Source organism: Lissotriton helveticus, chromosome 9 (genome assembly GCF_964261635.1).
Source record: "Lissotriton helveticus chromosome 9, aLisHel1.1, whole genome shotgun sequence".
Lineage (NCBI taxonomy): Eukaryota > Metazoa > Chordata > Amphibia > Caudata > Salamandridae > Lissotriton > Lissotriton helveticus.
This window is the reverse complement of record NC_136070.1, coordinates 953,380,725-953,407,194: the sequence shown is the minus strand read 5'-3', so window position 1 is coordinate 953,407,194 and position 26,470 is coordinate 953,380,725. Positions and strand designations below refer to the sequence as shown.

The window sequence follows — 26,470 nt, the reverse complement described above, 5'->3', positions numbered from 1 at the left end:
AGACTGACTGATTGAGAGAGAGAGAGACCGACTCACAGAGAGAGACTGAGAGAGACTGTGATGGAATTGGGGTTAAAGTGTGTATGGAGCTATGCAATGCCTCTTAAGATAGCTATTGTCTACTAATAAAAATGTATTATCAAAATTTGCTCTTTGTAGTTACATCTGCTTTTGAAATACTGCATTGTCGCATTGTCGAATGTTTTAAAACGAATGCACTTTTGTCAAAACTGAACGATGAGTGGGCCCAGTCTGCATCAGGAAACCCACCTAAAATTGGGCAAACTGCCCCGGCGTACTGATGGCAGGGACCCTGGACAGCTGGCAGACTAAGCCCAACCTTTGACTCCACCATCCAGTGTTACTTATAACGGCTGGATTAGTTACAGTGGTGTAACAATAGCCCCGCATCCCCTGCAGTATGGTGGGTCGCTGGCCTGAGAGCTCTAGACTGGCACGGAGGATGGGAGGGGGGCCCCCTCCATGTAGTTTGCAGGGGGGCCCCCTCAAGTTTCGTTACGCCACTGCTCTTTCCTCGCTCTCCCTTAGCGCCCCCAACCCTGTGCAGCCTTCAGCGCTCCTAGCACTAGATAAGCCTCCCCAGGGGCCAGAGCCCCTCCCACAGCACGGTCTGTCTCATCACTCCTTTGACACGACTCCGACTCAGGAGCAGATATCATTCCTATATCACGCATTGGAAGACAAGGCTCACGGAGGAGTTGAGTGTTTTTTTGTTGTTTGTTTAAATGTGAGTCGAATTGCTTTAGTGCAAAAAGCCACGAGTGTGTGCCATCACCAGGGTCCTCGTGGCTTTCTCAGGGAACTGGTCAAGTGACTGCACGTGTGACCTGCGGCACAACACGGTGTTCTGCTAGCTTGATGAAAGTCCATGTATAATTCGTAAACGTCGCGATAAAAATGTTGCCTTACATTTTTCTATTTAGATAGGCCACTCGCCTCGAATAGCTCACCTCTAGTGTATTGAAGTGTGCACTGTTGTTGCCGTTTTTTGTTACACACGACCTTTACACATCTGACCCTGGCTCGGCAGCGATCGCGGCTCCCAGGCCCTCCCCTGCACCCGAAGGGCTCACGGCTGAACCCGCCACCCGTGCCTCCAGCCCGAGGCCTACAAAGCCCACCTGTCCAGTCACGCAAACCTTGCAGATTTCCATAACCGAGAAGTTTCCAACAGGCTCCTGCATCTCATCTGCACACATTAGCACATGCGCAGCCCCAGGGGTCCTCTCCTTTAGAAGACTAGACAATGCGGGGCTCTTACGTCTTCTTTTTATTTTGCAGCGTGGTTCGGATGAGCTTTTCCACTGTGTAACCAACGGACCCTTTATCATGAGTGCAGGTAACTGTTTCGTCCCCTTGTCATGTGCTTTCAAGGGCCTTCCTGCAGGTGCTTGTTGTTTTCTCTTACCAAGTAAACTGTTTGCGAGTTGAAGTATGCCGCGTGCCTTAACTAGACTATTGCGTAATCGTTATTTATTAAGGCAACAGTGTTATTGTCACTGAAATCCACTTTCTTTTAGCTGTTCCTTATTTATAGTATCCCACAAAGCATCCGGGAGTACGTTGTTTATCGACTGGTTGTGGCTCTGTGTGTGTGTGTGTGTGTGTCTCTGTGTCTGTGTGTGTGGCTCTGTGTGTATGTGTGGCTCTGTGTGTGTGGCTCTGCGTGTTTATGTGTGGCTCTGTGTGTGTGGCTCTGTGTGTGTATGTGTGGCTCTGTGTGTGTGTCTGTGTGTGTGTGTCTGTCTCTGTGTGTGTGTGTCTGTGTGTGTGTGTCTGTCTCTCTGTGTGTATGTCTCTGTGTGTGTGTGTCTTTGTGTGTGTGTGTGTCCGTGTGTGTGTCTCTGTGTGTGTTTCTGTGTCTGTGTGTATGTCTCTGTGTGTGTGTGTCTTTGTGTGTGTGTGTGTCCGTGTGTGTGTCTCTGTGTGTGTCTCTGTGTCTGTGTGTGTCTCTGTGTGTGTGTGTGTGGCTCTGTGTGTATGTGTGGCTCTGTGTGTGTGGCTCTGCGTGTTTATGTGTGGCTCTGTGTGTGTATGCGTGGCTCTGTGTGTGTGTCTGTGTGTGTGTGTCTGTCTCTCTGTGTGTGTGTCTGTGTGTGTGTGTTTGTCTCTGTGTGTGTGTGTGTGTCTTTGTGTGTGTGTGTGTCCGTGTGTGTGTCTCTGTGTGTGTCTCTGTGTCTGTGTGTGTGTCTCTGTGTGTGTGTGGCTCTGTGTGTGTATGTGTGGCTCTGTGTGTGTGTCTGTGTGTGTGTGTCTGTCTCTCTGTGTGTGTGTCTGTGTGTGTGTGTTTGTCTCTCTGTGTGTATGTCTCTGTGTGTGTGTGTCTTTGTGTGTGTGTGTGTCCGTGTGTGTGTCTCTGTGTCTGTGTGTGTGTCTCTGTGTGTGTCTCTGTATGTGTGTCTGTGTGTGCGTGTCTGTGTGTGTGTGTGTGTCTGTGTCTCTGTGTGTGTGTGTGTGTGTGTGTGTGTCTGTGTGTGTGTGTGTGTCTGTGTGTGTGTGTGTGGCTCTTTGTGTGTGTGTGAGGCTCAGTTTGCGTGGGCAATTATTTTCTTTTTCTTAGCCGTAGTATGCAAATGCGAGTCAGGTGCAAAATCTGTTTTTAAATAACGTTTACTTGGTGCTCAGAACTCGATGCTATGGTTTGCCACAGGTTTTACAAGTTGTACATCCACAGTTGTTTTGCACCCAATCTGCAATTGCCTATGTTTGCTTAGATCCAAGTGCTTTGTGACTCTCTACTACTCTCTACTACTCAATCTCTACTACTCTACTATCTACTCATTCTCTACTACTCACTTTACTACTCACTTTACTACTCAATCTCTACTACTCACTCTTAGATCCAAGTGCTTTGTGACTCTCTACTACTCTCTACTACTCAATCTCTACTACTCTACTCTCTACTCATTCTCCACTACTCACTTTACTACTCACTCTCTACTACTCACTCTCTTCTACTGTCTACTACTCACTCTCTCCTACTCTCTACTTCTCACTCTCTGCTCCTCTCTAATATTCTACTTTCTGCTCATTCTCTACTACTCACTCTCTACTACTCTCTACTACTCACTCTCTACTACTCACTCTCTACTACTCACTCTCTACTACTCACTACTGACTCTCTACTACTCACTCTCTTCTCACTCTCTACTACTCACTCTCTACACACTCTACTACTCAGTTAGTACTCTCTACTACTCACTCTCTACTACTCTCTACTACTCACTCTCTACTACTCACTCTCTAGTACTCTCTACTACTCCCTCTCTAGTACTCTCTACTACTCACGCTGTACTACTCACACTCTACTACTCACTCTCTACTACTCTCTACTACTAGTCTACTACTCTCTACTACTCATCTCTACTACTCTACTCACTCTCTACTACTCTCTACTACTCACTTACTACTCACTTACTACTCACTCTCTACTCACTCTACTCACTCTCTACTACTCACTCTTTAATACTCACTCTCTACTCACTCTACTACTCTCAATTACTACTCACTCCCTAGTACTCTCTACTACTCCCTCTCTAGTACTCTCTACTACTCACTCTCTATTACTCTTTACTATTCTCTACTACTCACTCACTCTCTACTATTCACTCTCTAAAACTCACTGCTACTCTCTACTACTCACTCTCGTACTCTCTACTACTCACTTTCTACTACTCTTTACTATTCTCTACTACTCACTCTCTACTACTCACTCTTTACTATTCTACTATTTCTCTCCTACTCACGCTCTACTACTCACTCTCTACTACTAACTCTCTACTTACTCTCTACTCACTCTCTACTACTCACTGTCTACTACTCACTCTCTACTACCCTACTACTCTCTACTACACTCTAGTACTCTCTAACTACTGCTCTCTAACCTCTACTCCATTTTACTACTCATTCTCTACTACTCGCTCTACTAAATCTACTATCTACTACTCACTCTACTATCTACTACTCACTCTACTACCCTCTATTACTATCTAGTACTCTTCATTAATCTCTACTACTCACTCTCTACTACTTGCTATCTCCTACACACTATCTCCTACTCACTCTATACTACTCCCTACTACTCTCTACTACTCACTCTCTATTACTGCCTACAACACACTACTACTATACTCACCACAACTCTATTAGTCTACTACTCACTCTCTACTAACTACTACTCCCTACTACTACTCTCTACTGCTCACTCTCTACTACTCACTCTACTAATCACACTACTAACTCTCTAGTACTCACTCTCTATTACTCTCTAGTACTCTCTACTCACTATGTACTAATCACTCTCTACTACTCCATTTGCAAAAACAGCCTAACCTTACTCCAAACCTTTACTCTTTGCCTAAAGGCACTAGTGCACAAAATGCCATAGGTCTCATCTTTATTACACATAAAGCAATTCTGTTTGCAATCAGGTGGCTTTTTAGCTTTAGCTTTATTAGTGTTTTTCACACTTTCATAAACATAACATGCATATACATGCGTAGATATATGTATGTTTATATATATATATATGTATATATACATACATATATAAACATATAAACATCTGCATATCTATATCAATACCAATTGGATGCATACTTACATATACACAGATGCACACATATGCTTGTTATGTACATGGGACTTTAAAAAACACTAATAAAAGCAAAACTAAAAAGCCACCTAATTTCAAACAGAATTGCTTAAGCTTAACTAAAGCTGAGACCGTTGCATTGCAAATACTTGTTTTAATTTATTTGTTTATGCAGACCCTGGCCTTCTGTAGTGAGCCAATGGATGTAGAATTGTCCGTGATCACTTCTGTACCAGCAGAAGAAATAAGTATATACAGCCTAGTGACAACTGAAGTTCCAGCTAGTGAGAAGGGACTTGGCCCTTGCTTTCATAAGGTCTAGCAGTTACCATACCATATTTTTATAACTTCTCTATGTACTCCAAGTGATCATGAGGCAATACATTCAGAACCTATCTGGATGTTTATATCATGGTTGTTTGAATGGATGGGTGCAGCTGTTGGAATTGAGAAGATCAGAAATGCACCTTGATCAAGTCTGCCTATAAGAGAACTGCATTCAGCATTTAAAGAAGCTAGCCACATGGATCACAGCCATAAAAATGAATGCTAGTCAAATGGATACATCTTGAAAATGCTCTTCCTAGCCTTCAATCATTTCAAATAATTTCACCTATGCACAAATCGCCTTATTTATTTTAGTATGTTTATTTTATTTTATTTTTTGAGTTTTATGAAGCGCTAGCAGGACCCGAGGGTATCGGAGCACTTTACAGGTTATGGAAATGCATAAATACGTTTACAAGAGGTACATGAGGGAATTCGTAATATGAAAATAACCAGACAGTACATACAGCACTATGTGGTTATAAATTCACAAAGTATAACACAGGGCACATGGAGCTGAAAGGCATCAGTGACAAAAAGGCGAATGAGCAGGACGTGTGACCATCTTTCAGGCATTAATCAACTAGGGAAACATAGAACAGTTGGAGTGCAAGGTTAGGTAGCTTTTGAGGAGTCGAGATTGGAGGTCCTGTTTAAAGGAGGAGTTACAGCAGATATCTTTAGGTAGTGAGTTCCAGATCTTTGGAGCATCACCTGAGAAGGAGTGAGCCTGAGATGATTTCTTCTTGAAGATGAGAGGAATGAGAAGAGCGTTGGAGCTTCTCAGTGTTTGGACTCTTTAAGCACTCGAAATTCTGTTTTCTAAGTATTCGGGGGATTTTATATGAAGCACTTTGTGGGTGATGCAGGCTGTCTTGAAAAAAGCGTCTTCCTTCGATGGGAAGCCATTAAGGCTACTAAGGGCAGGAGAGATGTGGTCACATTTTTCAGTACCTGTGAGGAGTCTGGCAGCTGCGTTGAGACTCCTACTTCTAGGAGTCAAATTTGACCTATAGTTTGACTCTTTCCTTCATACATCAAAAACATTACTGCTTCAGTCTGTGGCACAGTTGAGCTCCATAGAAAACTTGGCGCACAACACAAGGATCATTATGACAAAAACATTACTCACATGCACTTTTCACCTGAGATAGTATGGTCAAGACATTGAACCTAGAAGTTGGGTCTGTGCCAGAACTGTTATGAGGTTCCCCATAAACTTGTTACATGTTTTGAGTAATTTCTGTGCTTCAGGGTCTAGTATAGTTTGGTATAGATTCTCACTGTTCTTAGATGGCTCTGTAGTTTCTGGCCACCTCTGTATGTCTTATTGTGTTCATAATATTGTTCTTGACTCTGTGATGTCGTTTTCTTTTTTCAGAAGTGTTGAAGGCCACAAGCAGTTGCACTAACAAAAGGATCTGAAAAACAGTTTACACACTTGTACCAGATGAGCCTTTTCCACAACGTCTCGTACACATCTTGGTGGTGTCTTTTTAATTCATTTAATCAACTTTAAAACACACAGAAGCACAACATGGTAAGCTATGCTACAGCTCCAAGTTTTTTTTATCCTTTTGATGTTTTGAAGTTAATTGGAAAGTAAGGAGGAGGTACTCCATCTGTACTGCTCTTTCACCACAACTAACCATTTCGATTATTTGATAAGTAACAGTTTATTCATATGTCCTTTACTTCATTTTGGCATGAATTTTAGGGTGTGGCGTAAAGGCTAGAGCAGTCGACCTCGAATCTTGGGAACCAGGTTCAAGTCTCGGCGTGGGCTCAACATTCTGAGCTTCTGGGCAAATCACGTAATCTCCCCATGCCTAACAAAAATAATATGTCCGTCTGTAATGCAACTGGAAGTTGAAGTTGAAGTTGAAAGTATTTGTAAAGCGCACTGTGACCAAGCGGTTTCCTGGCGCTGGGTGATTAGTAGTGGCAGATGGATAGAGCACCAGGGGATTACTGAGTGGAAAAAGCTTGAGCAAACAGATAGGTCTTGAGCGCCTTACGGAAGTGCAGATAGACAGTGATGGACCTAATGGTGAATGGAAGGCTGTTCCAAAAGCGAGGGGCAAGAGTGGAAAACCTAGTGCCACCCGCTCTAGACTTGCGGAAGCGGGGAACACTAAGAAGTGCCTGGCTAGAGGAACGGAGATTGCGGCAGGGGAGGTAATGGGTGATCATAGAATTAATGAAAATAGGGGCCGTACGGGCGCGGGGCATGAAGCCTATACATCCCATTTTGAAGAGGGTTCTCTGCAGGATGGGAAGCCAATGGAGGGACTTGAGTAGAGGAGTGGTGTGGTGAAACTTAGGAAGCCGGTGGATGAGGCGAGCGGCCTGATTCTGGATAGTCTGGAGGCGCCGCAGCTCGTAGGCAGGAATGCCCACGTACAAGCAGTTCCCGTAGTCCAGACGTGAGAGAACCATAGCCAAAACAATGATTTTAAGGGCGTCAAGGGAGAAAAAACAAGAAATCTTGTGGATAATCCTGAGGGACAAAAAACAGGATGAAACAACAGAGCTGACCTGAGGGCGCATGGAGAGGTCCTGGCTGATTTTAATTCCCAGGGTTCTAACTGAAGCAGAGGGAACCGGGGGAGGACCAAAGATGGAAGGCCAGAAGGCAGAAGTCCAGGGGCTGGAGGAACCACCAGTCAGGACCAGCTCCGTTTTGTCCGGGTTAAGTTTGAGGTGGTTTTGACTCATCCAATCAGAAATAAAAATAAGTGTGGTTTGAAATTTAAGAAGGGAATCAGAAGAGGAGGAAAGATCAAAAATGAGCTGAAGGTCATCAGCGTAATTATACACGGAGACCTCCATGTTAAGCAAAGAAATAATAAGGGGATAGATATAGAGATTGAAAAGAAGAGGGGAGAGGGAAGAACCTTGGGGAACCCCGCAGGGCACCGAGCGGGAGGGGGGGGGTGGGGGGGGGGCAGAGAAGCCGGAGAGCCGGACAGCCTGCGTCCGGCCTTGGAGAAATGAAGCGAGCCAGGAAAGGGCGGTGCCCTGGATACCCGCTGCCCTGACACGGTCGAGAAGGATGGAATGGTCGACCGTGTCAAAGGCAGCGGACAGATCAAGAAGCACCAAGGCTTGAGGGGAGTTGGAATCCGCCTTGCTCTTCAGCTCGTCCAGGACGGAGAGGACCACAGATTCGGTTGAGTGGACCGGGCGAAAGCCCGATTGATGAGAAGCCAAGAAATGGTTGTCCTCAATGTAGGCCGACAGGCAGGAAGTAATATGGCTCTCCAGGATCTTGCCTAAATAAAGGAGCAGGGAGATGGGCCTAAAATTAGCAGGGAGAGTAGGGTCAGAGCCAGGTTTTTTTAAAATAGGAATGACTATGGCCGATTTAAAGGGGGACGGAACTATACCCTGAGAGATGGATGCATTGAGAAGGGACAAGGGGGGGTCGGGGCAGCCAGCAAATAGCTCCCTTATGATGGGAGCCGGTCCACAGTCAGCAGGGGAGCCTGACTTGACCTTCCTAAGCAGAGCAAGAAAGGATTCTTTCGAGATAGGAGAAAAGTGATTAAGAGAGGAGGACAGAGGGGGAAGGGAAGGGGAAGGAAGAGGAGAAGATGGCAGGGAGATGTTCCGTTTGATGTTAGCAATCTTCTCAAAGAAATAATTGTTGAGGGAAAGGCAGAGGGCTTGGGAAGGGACAGGGTTGGGATTGACTCTGTCGGATGCGGCCACATTGTGAACGATGGAGAAAATCTCCGTAGATTTGTTAGCCGCTAATAAGATTTTGCCAGAGAAGTATTCTAATGTAGCTGAGAGAATAGCTCTCTTGTAGTTGTTTAAGAGAGACCTATATCGATCCCTCAGAAGGGGGCAATAATTGCGCCTCCACTGACGCTCTGACTGTCTGAGAGCCAATTTGAGGGCTTTGAGATCACTAGAGAACCATTTATTGGCTTCATGGAGGCGGCAAGCCTTGACCGTCCTAAGGGGGGTGACCAGATCATAGGAAGTAGATAGCCAGGTGTTAACGGCGTAAACTTGAAGGTCAAGGGGATGGTCAAATAAGTCAGGGGGGAAGTCGCCAAGGAAGAATGGAGAATGTTAAAGTCCACCCGATTCCAATTCCATGCTAAGACGTTCTTGGGCAGGGGGGGCTTATCAGTGACTACAAGATCAATGGAGAAGGAGATGAGCGAATGGTCCGACCAAGTACAGGGAAGAATGATGATAGGAGAAATAGCCCGACTGGCCGACCATATCTGGTCAAGAGTGTGACCGTGAACGTGGGTAGGGGCGTGAATGTGAGAAGTAAAATTGAAGCAACGAAGAGTGTCAGAAAAATCTTTAGAGGCCTGATCTTCCCTAGGGTCACCAGGCCAGTAGTTGAAGTCGCCCAGTAAAAGAACTGACAAATTATTGATCACAAGGGTGGCCAGCAGTTCTTGCAGAGCAGGTACAAAGTGAGGCATGGTTTGGGGAGGACGATATAAAAGAACTACTGTGAGGGGGGCCAAGAGGTTCACCGAGCGGGCCACTAAGAAGTCTACATTGGGTATGGGAGGATAGGACAGGGGTTGAAACTGAAGATTGGACCGGATGATCATGGCCACGCCCCCACCAACTTTCCCATCCGGACGATCGGCCCGAAGGGCATAGTGGGAATCGGGGAGTGCAGATAGGACATCGGGCAGAGAGTCTGCAGAAAACCAGGTTTCCGTCAGAAACAAGAGATCAGGAGACTCGGAGTCAAGAAGGTTAAAAAGTTCCAACTGGTCCCTGCCCGCCGAACGGGTATTAAGGAGGTAGGCAGAGGCCGCAATAGGTGGACGGGAGGGGGAAAGGGGAGAGCACACAGGAAGGGCGGCAAACTGAGGCCTAAGCAAGGGAACAACAGGGGGGGGGAGGAGAGGGGCAGAAATGTCGAGGGCATGAATGCGTTCGAGCGTAAGAGGGCTGAGGGGCCAATTACCTTGATGTGCAAGGAGCTGCACAGGAGTATACATTAGAAAAGGAGCAAGGTTTGTGGCCCCTGGTCCCGGCCGGTCACGGACGGGCGCAGACGGGCTTGCCTTTGGCGCGCCGCCGGCGCCTCCGCTGCACCCGCCCGCTGCGCCGGCGGGGAATGATGTTCATTTATAGGAGGAGAGGAGGGCGGGAGGCAGCCGCAACTAGAGCGCTACCCCTGCCTTCACCCAAAATGGCGTCCACCCTACACTCGACCCAGCACCAGATCGGCTGAGCGTGGAGTGAAGCTGATGTAGGAACTGGATGATGGACAGTTACTTAAAAAGCACAATGTATGTCCACTTTGAAAAAAATAGAAAGCGATTGCGCACAAATTAATACAGGGCTAAAAAACAAAGCGCTAATAAAATAAAGCGTCTTCACACTCGCAGCCCCCGGCTTCCGCCTCAGGGGTAACACACAAGTAATCTGTGTGGCAGCGTTTTTAAGTTGTTTAAGTAGTCCGGGAGGGCGGGAGGCAGCCGCAACTAGAGCGCTACCCCTGCCTTCACCCAAAATGGCGTCCACCCTACACTCGACCCAGCACCAGATTGGCTGAGCGTGGAGTGAAGCTGAGGTAGGAACAGGATGATGGACAGTTATTTAAAAAGCACAATGTATGTCCACTTTGAAAAAAATAGAAAGCGATCGCGCACAAATTAATACAGGGCTAAAAAACAAAGCGCTAATAAAATAAAGCGTCTTCACACTCGCAGCCCCCGGCTTCCGCCTCAGGGGTAACACACAAGTAATCACTGGGGCTAGTGTATGTCGAGTTTGCACTCTATAAAACAAATAAAAACATTTTTTATATAATGATGGTACCACCATTGAAGATATTTTTCATGAACAAACACACTTTTCCTTGCTTCAAGTACCTCACAAATGTAAGAAAAGAAAAAGCAGTCAACAAACACCTATGGCAGTGATTTAAAAAAAAAAAAGCAGACTAGTGACTATCAACAGTTCTTGCCATATGTTAAAAAATGTCATCATAAGCCAGATACAAACTTTAAGTACCTCAGGATATTTTAGGCCATGCCACTTTCTCACTCTCTTTTCATGATGTGCTATGAAGAGACGCATGTCTCAGTCTCAGACATGAAAACATCTTTCACTGCCCCTTTGTGCAACTCTTTGCTTTGCTGTGAAGTACGTTTTATTGCAAGACATTGCTATATTGAAGGTATCCTTCTCCTAATAGCTGGAATAATGCTATTGATTATGAGGCAAATGCAACCAATTGCATAAACTGTAAACCTCGTGGGGCAATGATTGAAGCAATGAATATTGTATGTTCCTTCACTCTATTTACTCTATTCTCTCCAAGCACACACTTAATACATCTTCTGCATTTGTAAATCCCAGAGGGCCCAGACCCTCCACATGTTTCTATTCTCAGAATTCAGAGGTAGCTATTGGTAAACATGTTGGATTTGAATCCTTCGTAAACTTTAGTTTTGGATACTTTTCACTATGTCGTTTTAGAGTGCCAGTCTTTGTAAGGTTCTGCTAATATGTTTGTAGGATAAAACCCATGAGTGTATGATTGGGCACTATATGATGTGAAAGGTCTGCTAGTACTCTTATCCTACAATTCTAGTACATTTTGGTTCAGTAACTTACAGCAGTCAGTTCTATTTGGGTACATGCTAGTGATTTGTCTAATTTTATTTCCTTTATTATTGTTACTAAATGAAATATATATAATATAAGATAGCTGTGAAAAATACGTTCTCTCATGACCCCACAAATATTGCAGAAACTAATGTTTGCACCTTTACCACCCCATGCCATTGTATACATGCAGTGAGCTATTCGGTATACAGCCTTTACAACGAAACGTTTACAACGAACTACCATTACAACGCAACTTTTTACAACGCAAACCATTACAACGCATAGCGCTGGGGGGCGCTCTAGGATAGGGAATAGGTTTAATGTACTATCCAACACCTTCCGTATTATCCACGTGGACTGGAGTTGGAATAGTAAATTAAACTATTCACTATCCAGCGCCCAAAAGCATTATGCGTTGTAATGGTATGCGTTGTAAAACTTGCGATGTAAAGGTAGGCGTTGTAAAAGTATGCGTTGTAACGTCATACATCCAGCTATTTAGGCAAGATGCAGTAGTTCATACAATTATGTAAGTGAGAAATAGGGCGTAGATGTTTGGGGTGTTCCAGATCACCAGACCTTTGTGAGGGCACATTTCACCCTACCCCAGCAACACAGCAAGTTTCTGGAGGTGCTCCAATATTTAAAAAAAAAAAAAAAACTTTAGTGGGGTGAAATGTGCCCTCACACAGGTCAGGTGAATTGTCTAATGTGCCATTGGGGCAAGGCACAAGCCCAGCATGCACGCACTCTTTGATGAATTCGACAAAAGGAGGTGTACAGCGCAAAAGGGAGTGCATCCCGGCATTATTATAGATTTATTAATGGGGTGAAAGGTGCCACGACTCCTTGGCGGTTATATACCAAGGAGATAGTGAGGAATGTTTGTCGTGGTCAAAGACTTATCTCCAAAGAAATTCAAATCTCTCTTAAAACAAAAAATCGAATCTGTTATTTACTTACGCTTCCTAAATGTCTGTACGAGGCCGGATTATTCCAGTCTCCCTGCTTAAAGTGCAAGTCTCAACAAAGCAGGGGGTCTTTGTCATAGATTTTTGTACATCACATGCTCCCTTATATGAGCCTGTTTCCAAGCATTCCGAAGAGACTAAAGGAATTCATAGATTGAGGACTATCAGCCTGATTCATCAAGCCGAAATCGGCTCGCAAAGGGCCAGATTCTGAGAATCTGGCCCTTTGCGAGCGATATTTTTGCATTTGGGATTCATCATCCCAAATGCAAAAATCGGTAATAGCGATTTTGCAAGGAATTACATTTAAGGAATCTCTATTTGAGATTCCTTAAATGCAATTCATCATCCATTTAAAAATAGCGAATTCGCAATTTCGGCCCGCTATTTACCGCGAGGTCAAACCTCGTGGTAAATAGCGAAAACTTAGAAAAATGCTTTTAAAAGCATTTTTCTAAGTTGCATGTTGCACACACACATGTCCTTTGGACATGTGTGTGCGCAACACCTGTTTCAATTTGCATTTAAGGGGTGCTACAGGGTGTCCGTTGGACACCCCTGGCACCCTTTAAATCGCTATCTAATTTGCGATTAGCAAATTGCTAATCGCAAATAAGGAATACTCCCCATTCATTCCTATGGGCCTTTTGGCCCATAGGAATGAATGGGGAGTTATTCCTTATTTGCGATTAGCAATTTGCTAATCGCAAATAAGGAATGTGTAGGAATCGCATTTCTTTATGCAATTTCTACATGAATCCCGTTTTGCAAGTCCTTAATAGCGATTCGTTATGAATCGCTATTAGGGGCTCGCAAAACGGGAGAATGATGAATCAGGCTGTATCAGCCTGATTCATCAAGCCGAAATCGGCTCGCAAAGGGCCAGATTCTGAGAATCTGGCCCTTTGCGAGCGCTATTTTTGCATTTGGGATTCATCATCCCAAATGCAAAAATCGGTAATAGGGATTTCGCTATTTTGCCAGGAATTACATTTAAGGAATCTCTATTTGAGATTCCTTAAATGCAATTCATCATCCATTTAAAAATTGCGAATTCGCAATTTCGGCCAGCTATTTACAGCGAGGTCAAACCTCGTGGTAAATAGCGAAAACTTAGAAAAATGCTTTTAAAAGCATTTTTCTAAGTTGCATGTTGCACACAACATGTCCTTTGGACATGTGTGTGCGCAACACCTGTTTCAATTTGCATTTAAGGGGTGCTACAGGGTGTCCTTTGGACACCCCTGGCACCCTTTAAATCGCTATCTTATTTGCGAGTAGCAAATTGCTAATCGCAAATAAGGACTACTCCCCATTCATTCCTATGGGCCTTTTGGCCCATAGGAATGAATGGGGAGTTATTCCTTATTTGCGATTAGCAATTTGCTACTCGCAAATAAGGATTGTGTAGGAATCGCTATTTATTTAGCAATTCCTACATGAATCCCGTATTGCAAGTCCTTAATAGCGATTCCTTATGAATCGTTATTAGGGGCTCGCAAAACGGGAGATTGATGAATCAGGCTGTAAGATACCATTTAATTATAATTCAATAATCAAGTTACTTCTTTTGCACACTTGACTCCCAAAAGATAACAATAGTGAGCAGAGAATGTGTTCTCCAGTGTACGGTAGAGGGATAGAGGTACAGCATAACACAGTATTGTCAAATCTGTTTCTCTTCTAGTGAGGAGAGTCGAAATTTAGGGGACACTATGGAATGAATCCCTCCGGATAACTCCATAGCCCCGTCAGTACCATCGGCATACTTTGCTTCACTTGCATGCACCTCTCACCTGACCCCATCCTGCTGACATCAGTGTGGCCCTTGGCCACACAACATACCATACTTTTTGCACTCTTGAAAATAATTTGAGTACCCATGGTGTACAGCATCTCTGAAATCCATCTGCACAGCCAATAGGTCTCAAAGGCGTGCCCTATTGGCTTTGCCAATGCTTGTTAATCCTGGAGTCTTCTGTGCGTCTCAGGAACTGGGCGGCTGCACTGGTGGCGCCTAAACCAAAAATAAAGTGTATACAATTAAGATTAAAGTGTCAGCAATCTATTTTCAAACCTGGATCTGATCTTCATACCAGTCACTTCAATGTGCAAATGAATTGCTTGCATGTTAATGTAAGTGGGGGACAAGTCATTGTGTTTGTCCTCTTGGTTCGCCAAATACAGGGTTATGACCTGGTAGTGGGATGAGATGTGACGTTCTAGTTAAGGAGGAGGCTATAGTGCGGCAGGTGCAGTGCTTTGGGGCCGGGCTGCACTGCAAGGCAAAGAGATATTATCAGGAAAGGAGCCCTGACTCAAGCTGCCTTTTCCTTTAAGTTCCAATCAGCAGACAGAAAGCTGGACTGCAGTGCATGGAGGTGTCAGTCCTGAGTGTTCCGAGATCTGATGGCCTTGGGACAGAGGTGCTGAAGGAGGCGAGGTGTGAGGTAGACAACTGGGGCAGTGGGAGTGACCAGACTGCTATGTTATGTTACTGTACATTTATAAAGCGCACTTTCACCAGACAGTCTCTTGGCGCTAGGTAACTGATCGGACTTCAACCCCACTTATTGGTAAGCCTGTCTAAAAAGCCAGGTCTTCAGGAGCTTCCTAAAAGTAACAATGTAGAAATATGTATGGTGACCCCGGGTCGTTTGCAACCCAGTAAGGGAGAGTAAAATAGCATCTGCTCCTGTAAAGAGTCTCTGAAGATGGCGGTCCAGGAAATGAATCACTGTGGTGCAGGTATACTGTAGCCTGTGTGGGGGGCATGAGGGGAGGGGAGGGGGGCAGAGGTGAAGCAGCTGAGTTTGGACGAGGGTGGGGGAGTTATTCAGGTGATGAAAACATGTGGGGGCAGGTGGATAGTGTATGAGGTGGGAGCAGGGTAGGGGGATTGCGTGGTGGTACCTATAATGGAAGCGCGGGGTCTGGCTGTAGCTGGGTAGTGACTGAGGTGGGGACAGGAGTGTGAGTCAAACCAGTAGTGATGGATGCGATATGTTGGCATTGGTGGGCAGTGATGAGTAGGGGCAGGCGGCTCCTGACTGGGAGGAGGCAGTTGTATGTGGTCAGGCTTGTAATGGCAGGTGGGGGCTGGAAGCAGGTGGGTGGGAGCATGTGGTGGTTGACGGAGGTGGCTAGTCCCAAAGGAGGTGTCAGGATTGCGAAGGCAGGTGGTGAATAGGGTGTGGACAGAGGTACAGCGTTGGAAGATAGTGCCTGGAATATTGTCAGGGGTGTTCAGTGCCTTGGGGATGTGTATGGAGCTGGTTGATAGTGACAGGTGGCAACTGTAGGGTGGTGACTGGTTGGGAAGATGGGAACTATCTGAGGTGGTGGCAGGGGTGTAAGTGACAGATGGGTAGTGAATGACATGGGACTGGGGCCTCTGATAGTGGCTAGGGACAGGCAAGCAGTGGCCAAGGTTCAACAGTGATGTGCAGCTAGTTAATGAATGCGGTGTAGGCAGAGGTGTAGGGCGAACAGGTTGTGCCTGGAGGGTTGACAGGAGCATAGCAGTCGGACTGATAGTTATGGAAGGGGTGGATTTGTGTGTTGGGGCAGGTGGGTAGTGATGGAGGTGACAGCGGGTAGTTGGTTACAGAGGTAGGGATGGTGGGAGGTGAAGAAGGTTCTCGGGGAGGGCAGGACCTTCAGCAAATAGGTGAATCCAGCATGGCGCACCTGACAGTGGTAGTTTGTTAGATTAGTTGGCATAGGTAGGTACCTGTGACAAATAGGGACCCTTGCATCTAGTCAGGGAAAGGGGCTACACTCCTAAAATAACCCCTGCTCACCCCCTTGGTAGCTTGGCACGAGCAGGCAAGCTTATCTCAGAGGCAGTGTGTAAAGCATTTGTGAACACATACAGTAATACGGTGACAACACTACAAATGAACACCACCCAGGTTGTATTATAAAAATAGGATTTTTTATATAGACTTAATACAAGACCAAACAACAAAAATCCACAATACTGTACTCAAAAATAGTCTCTCAAATGATATAAAATAGCTCAGTTCTCTCAAGTTGTAAATGCAACACTTACTCTCAATGTACCTTAAATGCGTAATGCAAGGAAAACAAATGGGTCGCAGGGAAGTTGATGCATCGGTTCCTTACACGCAGGGGAGTGGATGCGTAGGTTTCTTACTGCGGCGCAGGGGAGTTGATGCTCGCTTCCTTACTGTGTGGGGAGTTGATGCGTCGGTTTCTTACTGCTCTCCGGTGCAATGCGACAAGATGGCACCTCGATGCGATACTCTTCTCCGGTGCGATGCGACAAAATGGCGTCTTGGTTGCGATGCGACAATGTTGTTGTGATTGGTGCACGCCCGACGGCCGTGCGGCGACTCGATGATCTTTGGAGCCGCGACAGGCCCTGCAACACGCCTCTCCGGTGATTCAACGTTGTCCTCTGTTGCAGCATCCCGCTTCTCCGGCGATGCGTCGCGCTTCCGCGATGATGACAGCGGCAGCAGCGGCTTGCTTCTTCGGTGATGTGATGACAGCGGCTGCGCAGCGACGCACTTCTTGTTGTTGCGTCGAGCTTCGAGCCCCCAGCGACACAGTCTCTCAGAAGGCCCAGCACAACAGTAGGCACTTCAATTCCCAGGAAGGGAATTCAGGGGCGGGGTGGTTGGTGAAGTCTTGTATCCCTGGGACTTCAGGCAGGAGGCAAGCTCTAGTTCAAGCCCTTGGAGATTCTTCTTCAAGTTAATAGAGCGCACACTCAGTCCTTTTCTACTCTCATTGGCAATGAAGCAACCACTGCAGGTCAACCCCCAAACACACAGCACAGGGGTAGTCTCCTCCTTCAGCTTCCTGGTTCTTCTCCTCAGTAAAGGTTCGTCTTGATTCCCAGAAGTGATCTAAAATTCTTGGGTCTGGGTCCCAATGTTTATACTACTTTTCTCTTTGTTCTCTGAAGGCAGAGAGGCCTTTGCCTAGTCCAAACCAGTTCTTGTCAGTCCTGGAGCACTTTGTTGACAAGACTCCTGCTTTCCGTTAAGGGTGTAGGCCAGGGACATCAGACAGACCACAGAAGGTGGAGCCAGCATTGTGGAGGGAAGGCACAGCCCTATTCAGGTCCCAGGTAAAACTCCTCCCTCCCATCTGCATGCAGATCTCTCTATTCAGCCCTGTGCTGACTCACCCTGTCTCCTGGAATGCCCCAGCCCCTGTCACTCAAACTCCAGACAAGGAATACACAACCTAGCAGAGGAAGGCTTGGATAGTTAGGCAAGAAAATACCTACTTTCTAAAAGAGGTATTTTCAAGCACAGAATGTTAAAACCAACTTCACTAAAAGATGTATTTCATAATTCTGAGTTCAGGCATACTAAACTTGAATTTCTACCTAGTTCCCTGAGTCAGTTAGGATTATAAAATGTTATAATCTAACTGCCCATTCTGGCCTATGAGAAATAGATAGCATTGCAATAGTGAAAAACGAAAATGGCTGTACTTCACTAGTAGGACATGCCACACACATCAGGGCATGTTCTACCTTTTACCTACAATGCACCCTGCCCATGGGCCTACCTTAGGGCTGACTGATATGTATAAAAGGTAAGGTTTAGGGACTGGCAAGTGGGTGTACTTGCCCAGTCAACATGACAGTACCAGACTGCACACAGGCTCTGCAATGGCAGACCTGATACACACTTTACAAGCTGCTTCAGTGGGTGGCACAATCAGTGCTGGAGCCCACCAGCAGCATTGGATTTACAAGCCGTGGGCACACGCAGTGCACTGTACTAGGGTCTGACAAGTAAACCAATTAAGCCAATCATGGAGTCACAAATCCATACATCAATTTACCATAGGGAGCACTTGCACTGTGGCACTGAACAGCCGTGGCACAGTGCCCAAAAGCATCTATAACCAGCAAAAACATGAGAGGCAATAGCAAAAAGTGGAAGTGAGACCCACACCAATGGTGCCAGATCTAACACAGTTCTATATTTTTTTCTGGAAGGGGGAACACCCTTCCATCCTCCTCCCAACACCACTTTAACAATTCTAATGTGCCCAGTTCGTACTGGATATTTACGCCACACCCCCATTCGACTCCTCCATTCACCACTGTGCACAGCTATCGTTTTTTTCACCCCTGTTTTAAGTACAACAGCCATGAGTGACCAATGTGCCTGGCCCTCTCTTGTGCAAACACCTGTCTGTACCTTTTTTTTTTTTAAACTTTATTTTTCAATTGTTTTGCAAAATACAAAGCAAAACCCCCCCTCAAGGCATCGTTAAAAACATTTGCACACAGATCGACGGACTCATTATGGCACATTTCGGAGTAGGACAACATCTGAAAGCACACAAGGTCATGCAGTAAAGCAGTGGAACAAGCAGATTACATGTGAGGTTGTGAGGAAAGCAGGCCAGGCCCAGCTCCATGTACTGTTCGAGTAACCCCTCAGTTGGCTCCTCCCCATTCCCCCTCAGAGTCGTGCTCAGAGAATAAATCTCCACTAGTCTCTTCAGAGTCACTGGGTGACGAGTGCCCCTCTGCCGCCAGTCCTGCCGTGCACATGGCTCGCCACGCCAGCAGATCCTCCTGCAATTTCTCATCCCTCCTAGTGTGTTGCATGTGTGTTTCTTCTGCAAGTGTCCATTCCCTCACATCCCTGAGCCATGCGTCTACGTCTGGGGCCTGCTGTCCCATCCATGTGATGGCGACCCTGCGCCTAGCCAGCACTAGCATCAATTGCAGTAACTTGTATGAAAGCTTCCGTTTCCTTGGCTTCCGGACCAATGCCAACAGGCAATGCAAGGGTGTTAGATCGATTCGGAGGCCTGTGGTAGCCTGTATACGAGTCACAACCACTGACCAAAAACTCCCCACCAACGGACATTCCCAGGCCAGATGCAAAAACCCCGCCTCCACTGCGCTGCACCTGGGGCAATTGTCCCTGCCGCTCTCCGAGAAACGGCTCATCGACTTCGGGGTAAGGTAGGTGCGGTGCAAGAAGTTGAAGTGAATAAGTTTAAAGCGCGCATTACAGGACACCCGCTGCGTCAGGGCCCCTATACGCGTCCGTTGAATCTGATCCAGAGGCGCTCCCAGATCTGCCTCCTAGGTCGCCCATGCCGGTGGCACCGGAGGGGCAGAATCCCGCTTCATAGCTGCATACAGCAAGGTTATCAATCTTCGTCCTCTGCCGCAGGACAATATGATATGTAAGGTATGGGTCACCGGGGGAATCTCCGGGCACTGCGGCCAGACCGAGCGCACTATAGAACGCAGCCCTTGGTAATGTAAATATTGTCCGCCACTAAGGCCAAACGACTCCTCTGCGTGCTCATAGGTCATGAAGCACTCCGAGGGATATAGATCTGCCAGGACCTCACAGCCCCCATCTCTGCACTCTCGGAAGGACATCTGGTGTTCTATCTCTAGTATAGGAGCCAGTATCCAGATCGGTAGATCCCTGTGTAAGGGGGCCGACAGTAGGACCCTTTCTATAAAACATTGCCATACGCCCGCTGTATGTCTGACCACATAGGGTAGCTTGGCGTAAGCTCCGTCCCCTTGCATCAGTGCCAGCTGAAAATCCTGCACTGTCGCCCTTCCTGCAAGTAACTGCGTCTCCCATACATCCGCGTCTGCGAACCATCTGGCTGCCGGAAGTATCTGTGCTGCGTAATATTAAAGATCAAAGCGCGGGACCTAGAGTTCCCCTTCCTCAAAGGAGCGCACAAGAGTACGGAGGGCTACTCTTCTTCGTCGACCCGCCCAGAGCAGGGATGTAAGCAGTGTGTTGAGGGTCTGAAAGATCCTAGCCGGAAGCGGACACAACGTGTTCTGAAGGACATACAGTGTCCTTGGCAGCATCACGATCTTGGATATGGCCAGCCGCCCCATTAGGGACAGTGGGAGAGTGTTCCAGAAGGACACAGAGTGCTGGAGAGATGTAATTACCCGGTCTATGTTGCGGGCAAGGGACTGCTCCTCTGACGATGCCACATGAATACCCAGATATCGGAAACTAGTCTGCTTCCAACGCAGCTCCAGCTCTGGCAATTCCTTTTGGGGAACCACTTCAAATCCCGAGAGCGGGAAAATTAGGTACTACTTCGGTTGAGCCGCAATCCCGACACCTCGCTAAAACAGTCCAGGTGTTGTAGCAATCTCGGGAGATCCTCTCTTGGGGATGTCAGGTAAAACAAGGCGTCATCCGCATACAGCGACAGTATGTTGCATGTGTCACCCACCTGAATCCCCCATTGTCTAATCTCAGTCCATAGCATGACAGCAAATGGCTCAATGGCGAGGGTGAAAAGTAGCGGTGAGAGGGGGCAACCCTGTCTCGTGCCGCGTCCCAGCTGCCACTCCTCCGATCTCGCAGCTCCCAGACGCACCCTGGCCCGAGGAGAGCTATATAGGATACGAATCCAGCGGCTGAAATTGGGCCCCAGGCCCATCTTCCGGAGGACCTCCTGCAAGTAGCCCCAATCAACAGTATCAAACGCCTTGGCCAGGTCTATAGAGACCAAGACCGTCTGCTCGTCCCTTCCTCTCACCTCATGCTGGATATGATTCAACCGTCGTAGATTCATAGCCGTGTTCCGCCCGGGAATAAAACCACATTGATCTTGGTGTACTAAGTGCTCAATGTGGGGCGCCAGCCGGGAGGCCAATAGTTGGTCAGAATTTTGACGTCAGAATTTATCATGGTACTCTGACAATATGACGAGGGGTCATGCTTGTCCCCCCCCCCCCCCCCGGTTTCAGGATCAGGCATATTTCCCCTTGGGCCATGCTCTGCGGGAGCACTCCACTATCAAACGCCTCAGGAAAGACCTGTAGGAGGAGCGGAGCCAAGACATCCTGGTATTCTTGATAGAACTCTGACGGGAACCCGTCACTCCCCGGCGACTTTGCGCGCGGTAAACGGGCTAATGCCACACGGACCTCAGTCAACGTCAGGCCCGCATCCAGTTCCTCCCTGTCCAAATCTGAAAGGGTCGACATCTGCAGGCCCTGCAAGTAGGGGAGATAAGAGATCTCCGAAACGGCTGGGTGTGCCGCGTAGACTTGCCGCAAATGGGATTGGAGAACCCCAAGGACGGCTTGCTCCGAGTACACCACCTGCCCGGTCAGGTCCCGTAAGGCTACAATGCGCTCGGGGGTCTGCTCTCTCCTCAATTTCCATGCCAGGAGCCGCCCTGACTTATCGCCCTCCCTGTGAAGGCGCTGCCTATATTGGCCCAGGGTGTATTTATCAAATCTATCTAGTACGTCATGTAGCCTAGCGCGGGTTGCCTGTTCCTCTCGCTGCTGCGGGGCACTGGGGTCTGGTACAAGCTGAGCCTGCAGGAGGGTGTCCTCCTCTTTCTGGAGATCTCGGAGGAGCTGTTTCCGAACTCCGTATGTTAGCCCCATACAAGCGCCCCTCACCACAGCCTTCAGGGCCTCCCACCTAGTAGCCGCCGATAAACCCCCCTGTCCCCAGTTAAGGTCCACATAGTCCCCAATGGCCGTTCCCACGTGCGCTTTTCCTATTTAATCTCTGAGTATATCCACCGGAAGCCTCCAAGTACGAGGACGAGCAATCAAAGGCCCCCACTGAACCATGCAAGCTACTGGAGAGTGGTCCGATAAAAAACGAGCCTGGTGAGTGACCTCCACTGACATGTTGAGCTCGGCATTGGCCACTAAGACTCTATCTAGGCGGCTGTAGGTGTTGTGTGTGGGGAGAAGCAAGTGTATACCTGCTGCGTTGGATTCCGCTGGCGCCAAACATCCACCGCCCCTATGTTTCCCATGACCTCCCCGAGCTGCACAGTCATACGGGGTTTCGTGCCCTCCCGGGGCGGAGGCCTATCTAGGGCCGGATCCAGAATGCAGTTGAAGTCCCCAAACCAAAGTGTCGGGGTCCCCAGGTCGTGAACCAAGACATCTTGTAAGGCCCTAAAGAAGGCCGGGTCGTCAGAGTTGGGTGCATATGAGTTTAAAATGACAATATCCCTGCCGTCCAGTTTAGCCCGGAGGAGCAGGTATTGACCATTGATGTCCGCTTCCATATACTGCATAGCGAACGGTACCCCTGGGGCCACCCAGATCAGGACCCCCCTGGCATATGTAGAGAAGGACGCATGAAACATTTGTCCACGCCATTTTTTGGCCAACTTCTGTGCCCCGTCGTCCACCAGGTGGGTCTCTTGAAGACAAGCAATGGACACTCCATGTCTGCGGAGGAAGGAAAGGGCCCTGTATCTCTTAGTGCATGTGCCTAGCCCCCTCACGTACCAGCTCATAAACTTGTAACCCATGATGTCCAACATAACCTACCCCACCATAACCGCCCACTCCCAGTGCAAGCCCCCTCCGGTGCCCGACCTGTGATACAACCAATGCCTAAAACTGTCCCCTTGAACATTCCCTTCGAACAGGCCCCCCTCCCATGAGCAATATATCAGCAACAACCAAACATGCCAATATGCCCTTTCCCTGCTGGTGCCAGGACGTGCACAGCCACCCCATGCACCCAACGAGGCAAGATTCACTCAAGAACAAGAACAATAAACTCCCTCCCCCCCACCCCAACTCCCTGCAAGACCCGATTTAAGACATCTACACCGGGCTCATACTGTCTAGTACAGATCAATATATACTCCCACGTCCCTTAACCTTGACCACTCCCTCCTCCTCTCTCATACCATGCATAGAAGGAAACCCCCCCACTTTCATACTTCATGCAACACCCCCATTCCTTCCTGAGTCTCTCTCACAGAGGATTGAGGTCTTGTCCCATAGCAGACACTCCATATTCCCAACCACTCAGCTACTTCAAGATGGATCCACCATCTCAGGAGTCCCAATCTCCGCAGTCTCGGGGATTGCAGCAGCAATTAGTGACATGCCCTCTGTCGTGACCGGCAGTGTGTCTGGAACCAATATCTCTTCAGTCCCCGCGGATTTCGAGGGCGGCGTTCCATTGCCAGCTTCGGACGGTTCCAGATGCAAGGCTCCATCAGCTCCCTCCAGCACTCTTCGCCTCTCCCCACTTGCAGCTGTCTCGGACCTTCGTCGTCTTCTGTTCATACACCTTCTCGGTGCTCGAGTTCCCCACATGCTGCGATTTCCACCCCGTTCGCCAGGCGGCAGGTCGTCACCTCGGATATCCAACCATTCCCAGACCTCTTCCGGGAAGTCAAAGAAATGAACCTTCCCCTGGGCCAGCACCTTCAGGTTGGCCGGGTATAGCAGCATGTACTGTAGGTTCATCTCCCGGAGTTTCTGTTTGACTCCCAGAAAGGACTTCCTTTGCTCTTGGACTTGCTGGGTGTAATCCGGGTAAATGGAGATGCTGCTGTTTTCAAAGGTGAGATTGGCCGATTCTCTTGATGCCTTGAGGATACAGTCTCTGTCTCGGTAATTAAGAATTTTGGCGATCAGGGCCCGCGGAGGAGCCCCCGGCGGCGGGACCAGCGCCCTGTGGGCGCGCTCTATCACAAAGACCTCCGATAGGCCCCTCGGGCACAACTGTGTATGAATCCAGTTCTCTAGGAAGCGTTCAGCATTTCCTGCCTCTGCCCGCTCCGGCACGCTTAGGACCCTGATGTTGCTGTGGCGCGCCCTCCCTTCCGCGTCCTCCGCTCTTCGCTCCAGGTGTCCAGTCGTGACCGTGAGTTGTGCGACAGTTTGTTTGAGGGATGCCAGCTCCCCTTGCAGCTGTGCGATGTTGCCCTCCGCGTCAGAGACTTTATCGGCCACCTTTCGTAAGTCCGTCCGCAACAAATTTACATCTATTGACACCGTCTCTATTTGGTGCTCCAGTGCCAAATGTAAACCCTGGATCGCCTTCAGTAGCTACGCACGGGGGGGCTCCCCGGGCGCCTCCGCCCCCTCATCTTGGCCCGACTGTCGTGTGATCCGCTGGGATGGTAGTCTTTGAGTGGTATATTGTGTTATAGTGTTTGGCTGCGTGGAGCGCGACATCTTATCTTTTCGCATTTCAGATGCCCCGTATGTCCTTTTCAACTCCACGATGGGCGGCGGGGCCTTCAGTGGTTATTGACTGTACTTCCTTAAGGCCAGCGTCGGACCCCAGGTTCCAGGAAAACTCTTCGTAGGTCCACTTGCCAACTGGCCTCCATGACACTTCCAGGGGGTCAGTGGCTCTCTGGGATTGCTCCTCTACTTCGGGGTATCCCTCTCTGCCCCTCGCCACCACATCAGAGGATCAATACCCGTACCCCGACGCTGCTCCACTCACCAAGCACCACCGCTTCAGTAGAGAGGAGGCGCCCTGGGGCCGCAGGTAGGCCTCACCACTCGTGGGTTCAGTAAAGCGTCTTCCTCGTGACGGGCCCTTCCATACATGAGAGTGCCCTCTCTGCCAAGGTTCGTCAGGGGGCCAGCACAACTGATTGTCCGCACACAGCTGCACGTCGCTGGTCCCACCTCGGAGGCGGCTTAATCCTCGGCTTTGTGTCCCACACTTCCGCTGACCTTATCGTCTCAGGACCATGTCCCCAGTCTGTGTGCTTAGTCCGACTCGTTCAGGGGGGTCAAGGATAGCAGCCGGGTCCTACACCAGCTCCCAGGACCGTGACAATGGGTCTGGCTCAAAGGAGCCGCCGCGCCAGTTCTCCACCCTCAATGCCCACTCTCTCCGAGGCCTCCCCTACCTGATCTCGCAGTTCGAGGTCAGATCCTGCGCTGCGTGCCGGCTCCGGTGACAGACGGTTCCAGGATAATCCAGGAGCAGTGCAGCCGGGCCTATCGCGGCCCCCAGGCCACGCAGGGTTGTTGTCTCCCCCCAGCGCCGGCCGGTGCGAGGAGTCGCCCGCGCACCTCCCTGCCAACAGTCTCACTTGCCTGGCTCCTACGCCCGGGGACTCAAGGAGACAGCAGGCCCCCTGCAGGCTCCTCTCGAGATCACGTCCTGGCCGCAAACGCCGTTGTCGGGAGGCCTTGGGGCCCCACCCCTCCGGAGGTGCAGGCCTTTGTCCGGGCCTCGCCCTGCGGCGGGCCGCCTCCACTGCCCCTCTGCTGGGCCCGCCGGGCACACACAAGACCCCCTCCGCTTCCGAAGGTCCCCGCAGACGGGCAGGATCCCCCGTGAGTCAGGGGCAGGTCCGGGGTTTTCAGTCTCTCCCCACAACTGCCGCGGTTCTGTCAGGGGGGCTCCGTTGGCTCAGGCCGGGACCCCCGCGATGCTGCCCAGGTCGGACACTCGCCGAGAGTAGGATCCAATGACTCGGCGATGCTGACGCGGATCCAAGGCCCCGGGGCTCCGCAGGGCCTGCTACGCCAGGCGTCGGCTTTCTCCAGTCACAGGCCTCAGTCCTCGGCCTCACGTAGCTCCCAGGCCGGGGCTCCGCTGTGCAGTGAATTTTCTCAGCGTCACTAGGCACGGGATGCCTGATATCGCCCCAGGAGTTGCCCCCAGGCGTCAGGGGGTCGTGATGTAGCCTATTTCACCCCTCATGAGCCCTCACAGGATGTATGAACAGGATTTCTGGGCCGATTTGCCAGGAGCCGGAGGAGCTCACGTCCTGTCGGCCATGCTGCTTGGCCACGCCCCCCTGTCTGTACCTTTAGGGTGTTTTGTTTGCGATGGAAATACAGCTGTTGTAACACCTAACCCCACTGACACTAGGAATCTTTTCTCCTGTTCTCCAGTTTAATACGTGTCCTATTTTCTGCCTTAGACTCTCACCATGCTAAAATGTCTTTCCTTCAGCATGGTGTATGTGGCAGTATCCTAACATTGCATTGCAATGTATCTCTTAGCCAAGGTTCAAGACAGTGACTGGAGATTAAGCCTTCCTTTGTTAAGTGTTTGACCCTCTGTAGCTCTGTTGTTATTTCCTCCCAGAAGGATTGAACATTAGGCAGTCCCATAACATGTGAAAGAAATGAATCTGTGGGTGAATACACACAATACAAGGCTATGGTATTTCTGGTTTCATCCTCTTTATA

At 48.7% G+C, this 26,470-nt stretch overlaps 1 protein-coding gene across 1 annotated transcript in view; it reads left to right on the top strand.

The window, feature by feature from the left end:
• Positions 1-1,343: 1,343 nt before the first annotated feature.
• The window catches only part of LOC144783082 (acylamino-acid-releasing enzyme-like), a 716,578-nt gene continuing 691,451 nt past the window's right edge, over positions 1,344-26,470 (top strand). The window contains exons 1-2 of the mRNA XM_078662245.1: positions 1,344-1,360; positions 6,324-6,482. Coding sequence (XP_078518371.1) covers positions 6,480-6,482 — 3 coding nt within the window. The 5' untranslated portion in view covers positions 1,344-1,360; positions 6,324-6,479. The remainder of the gene's footprint in view (positions 1,361-6,323; positions 6,483-26,470) is intronic.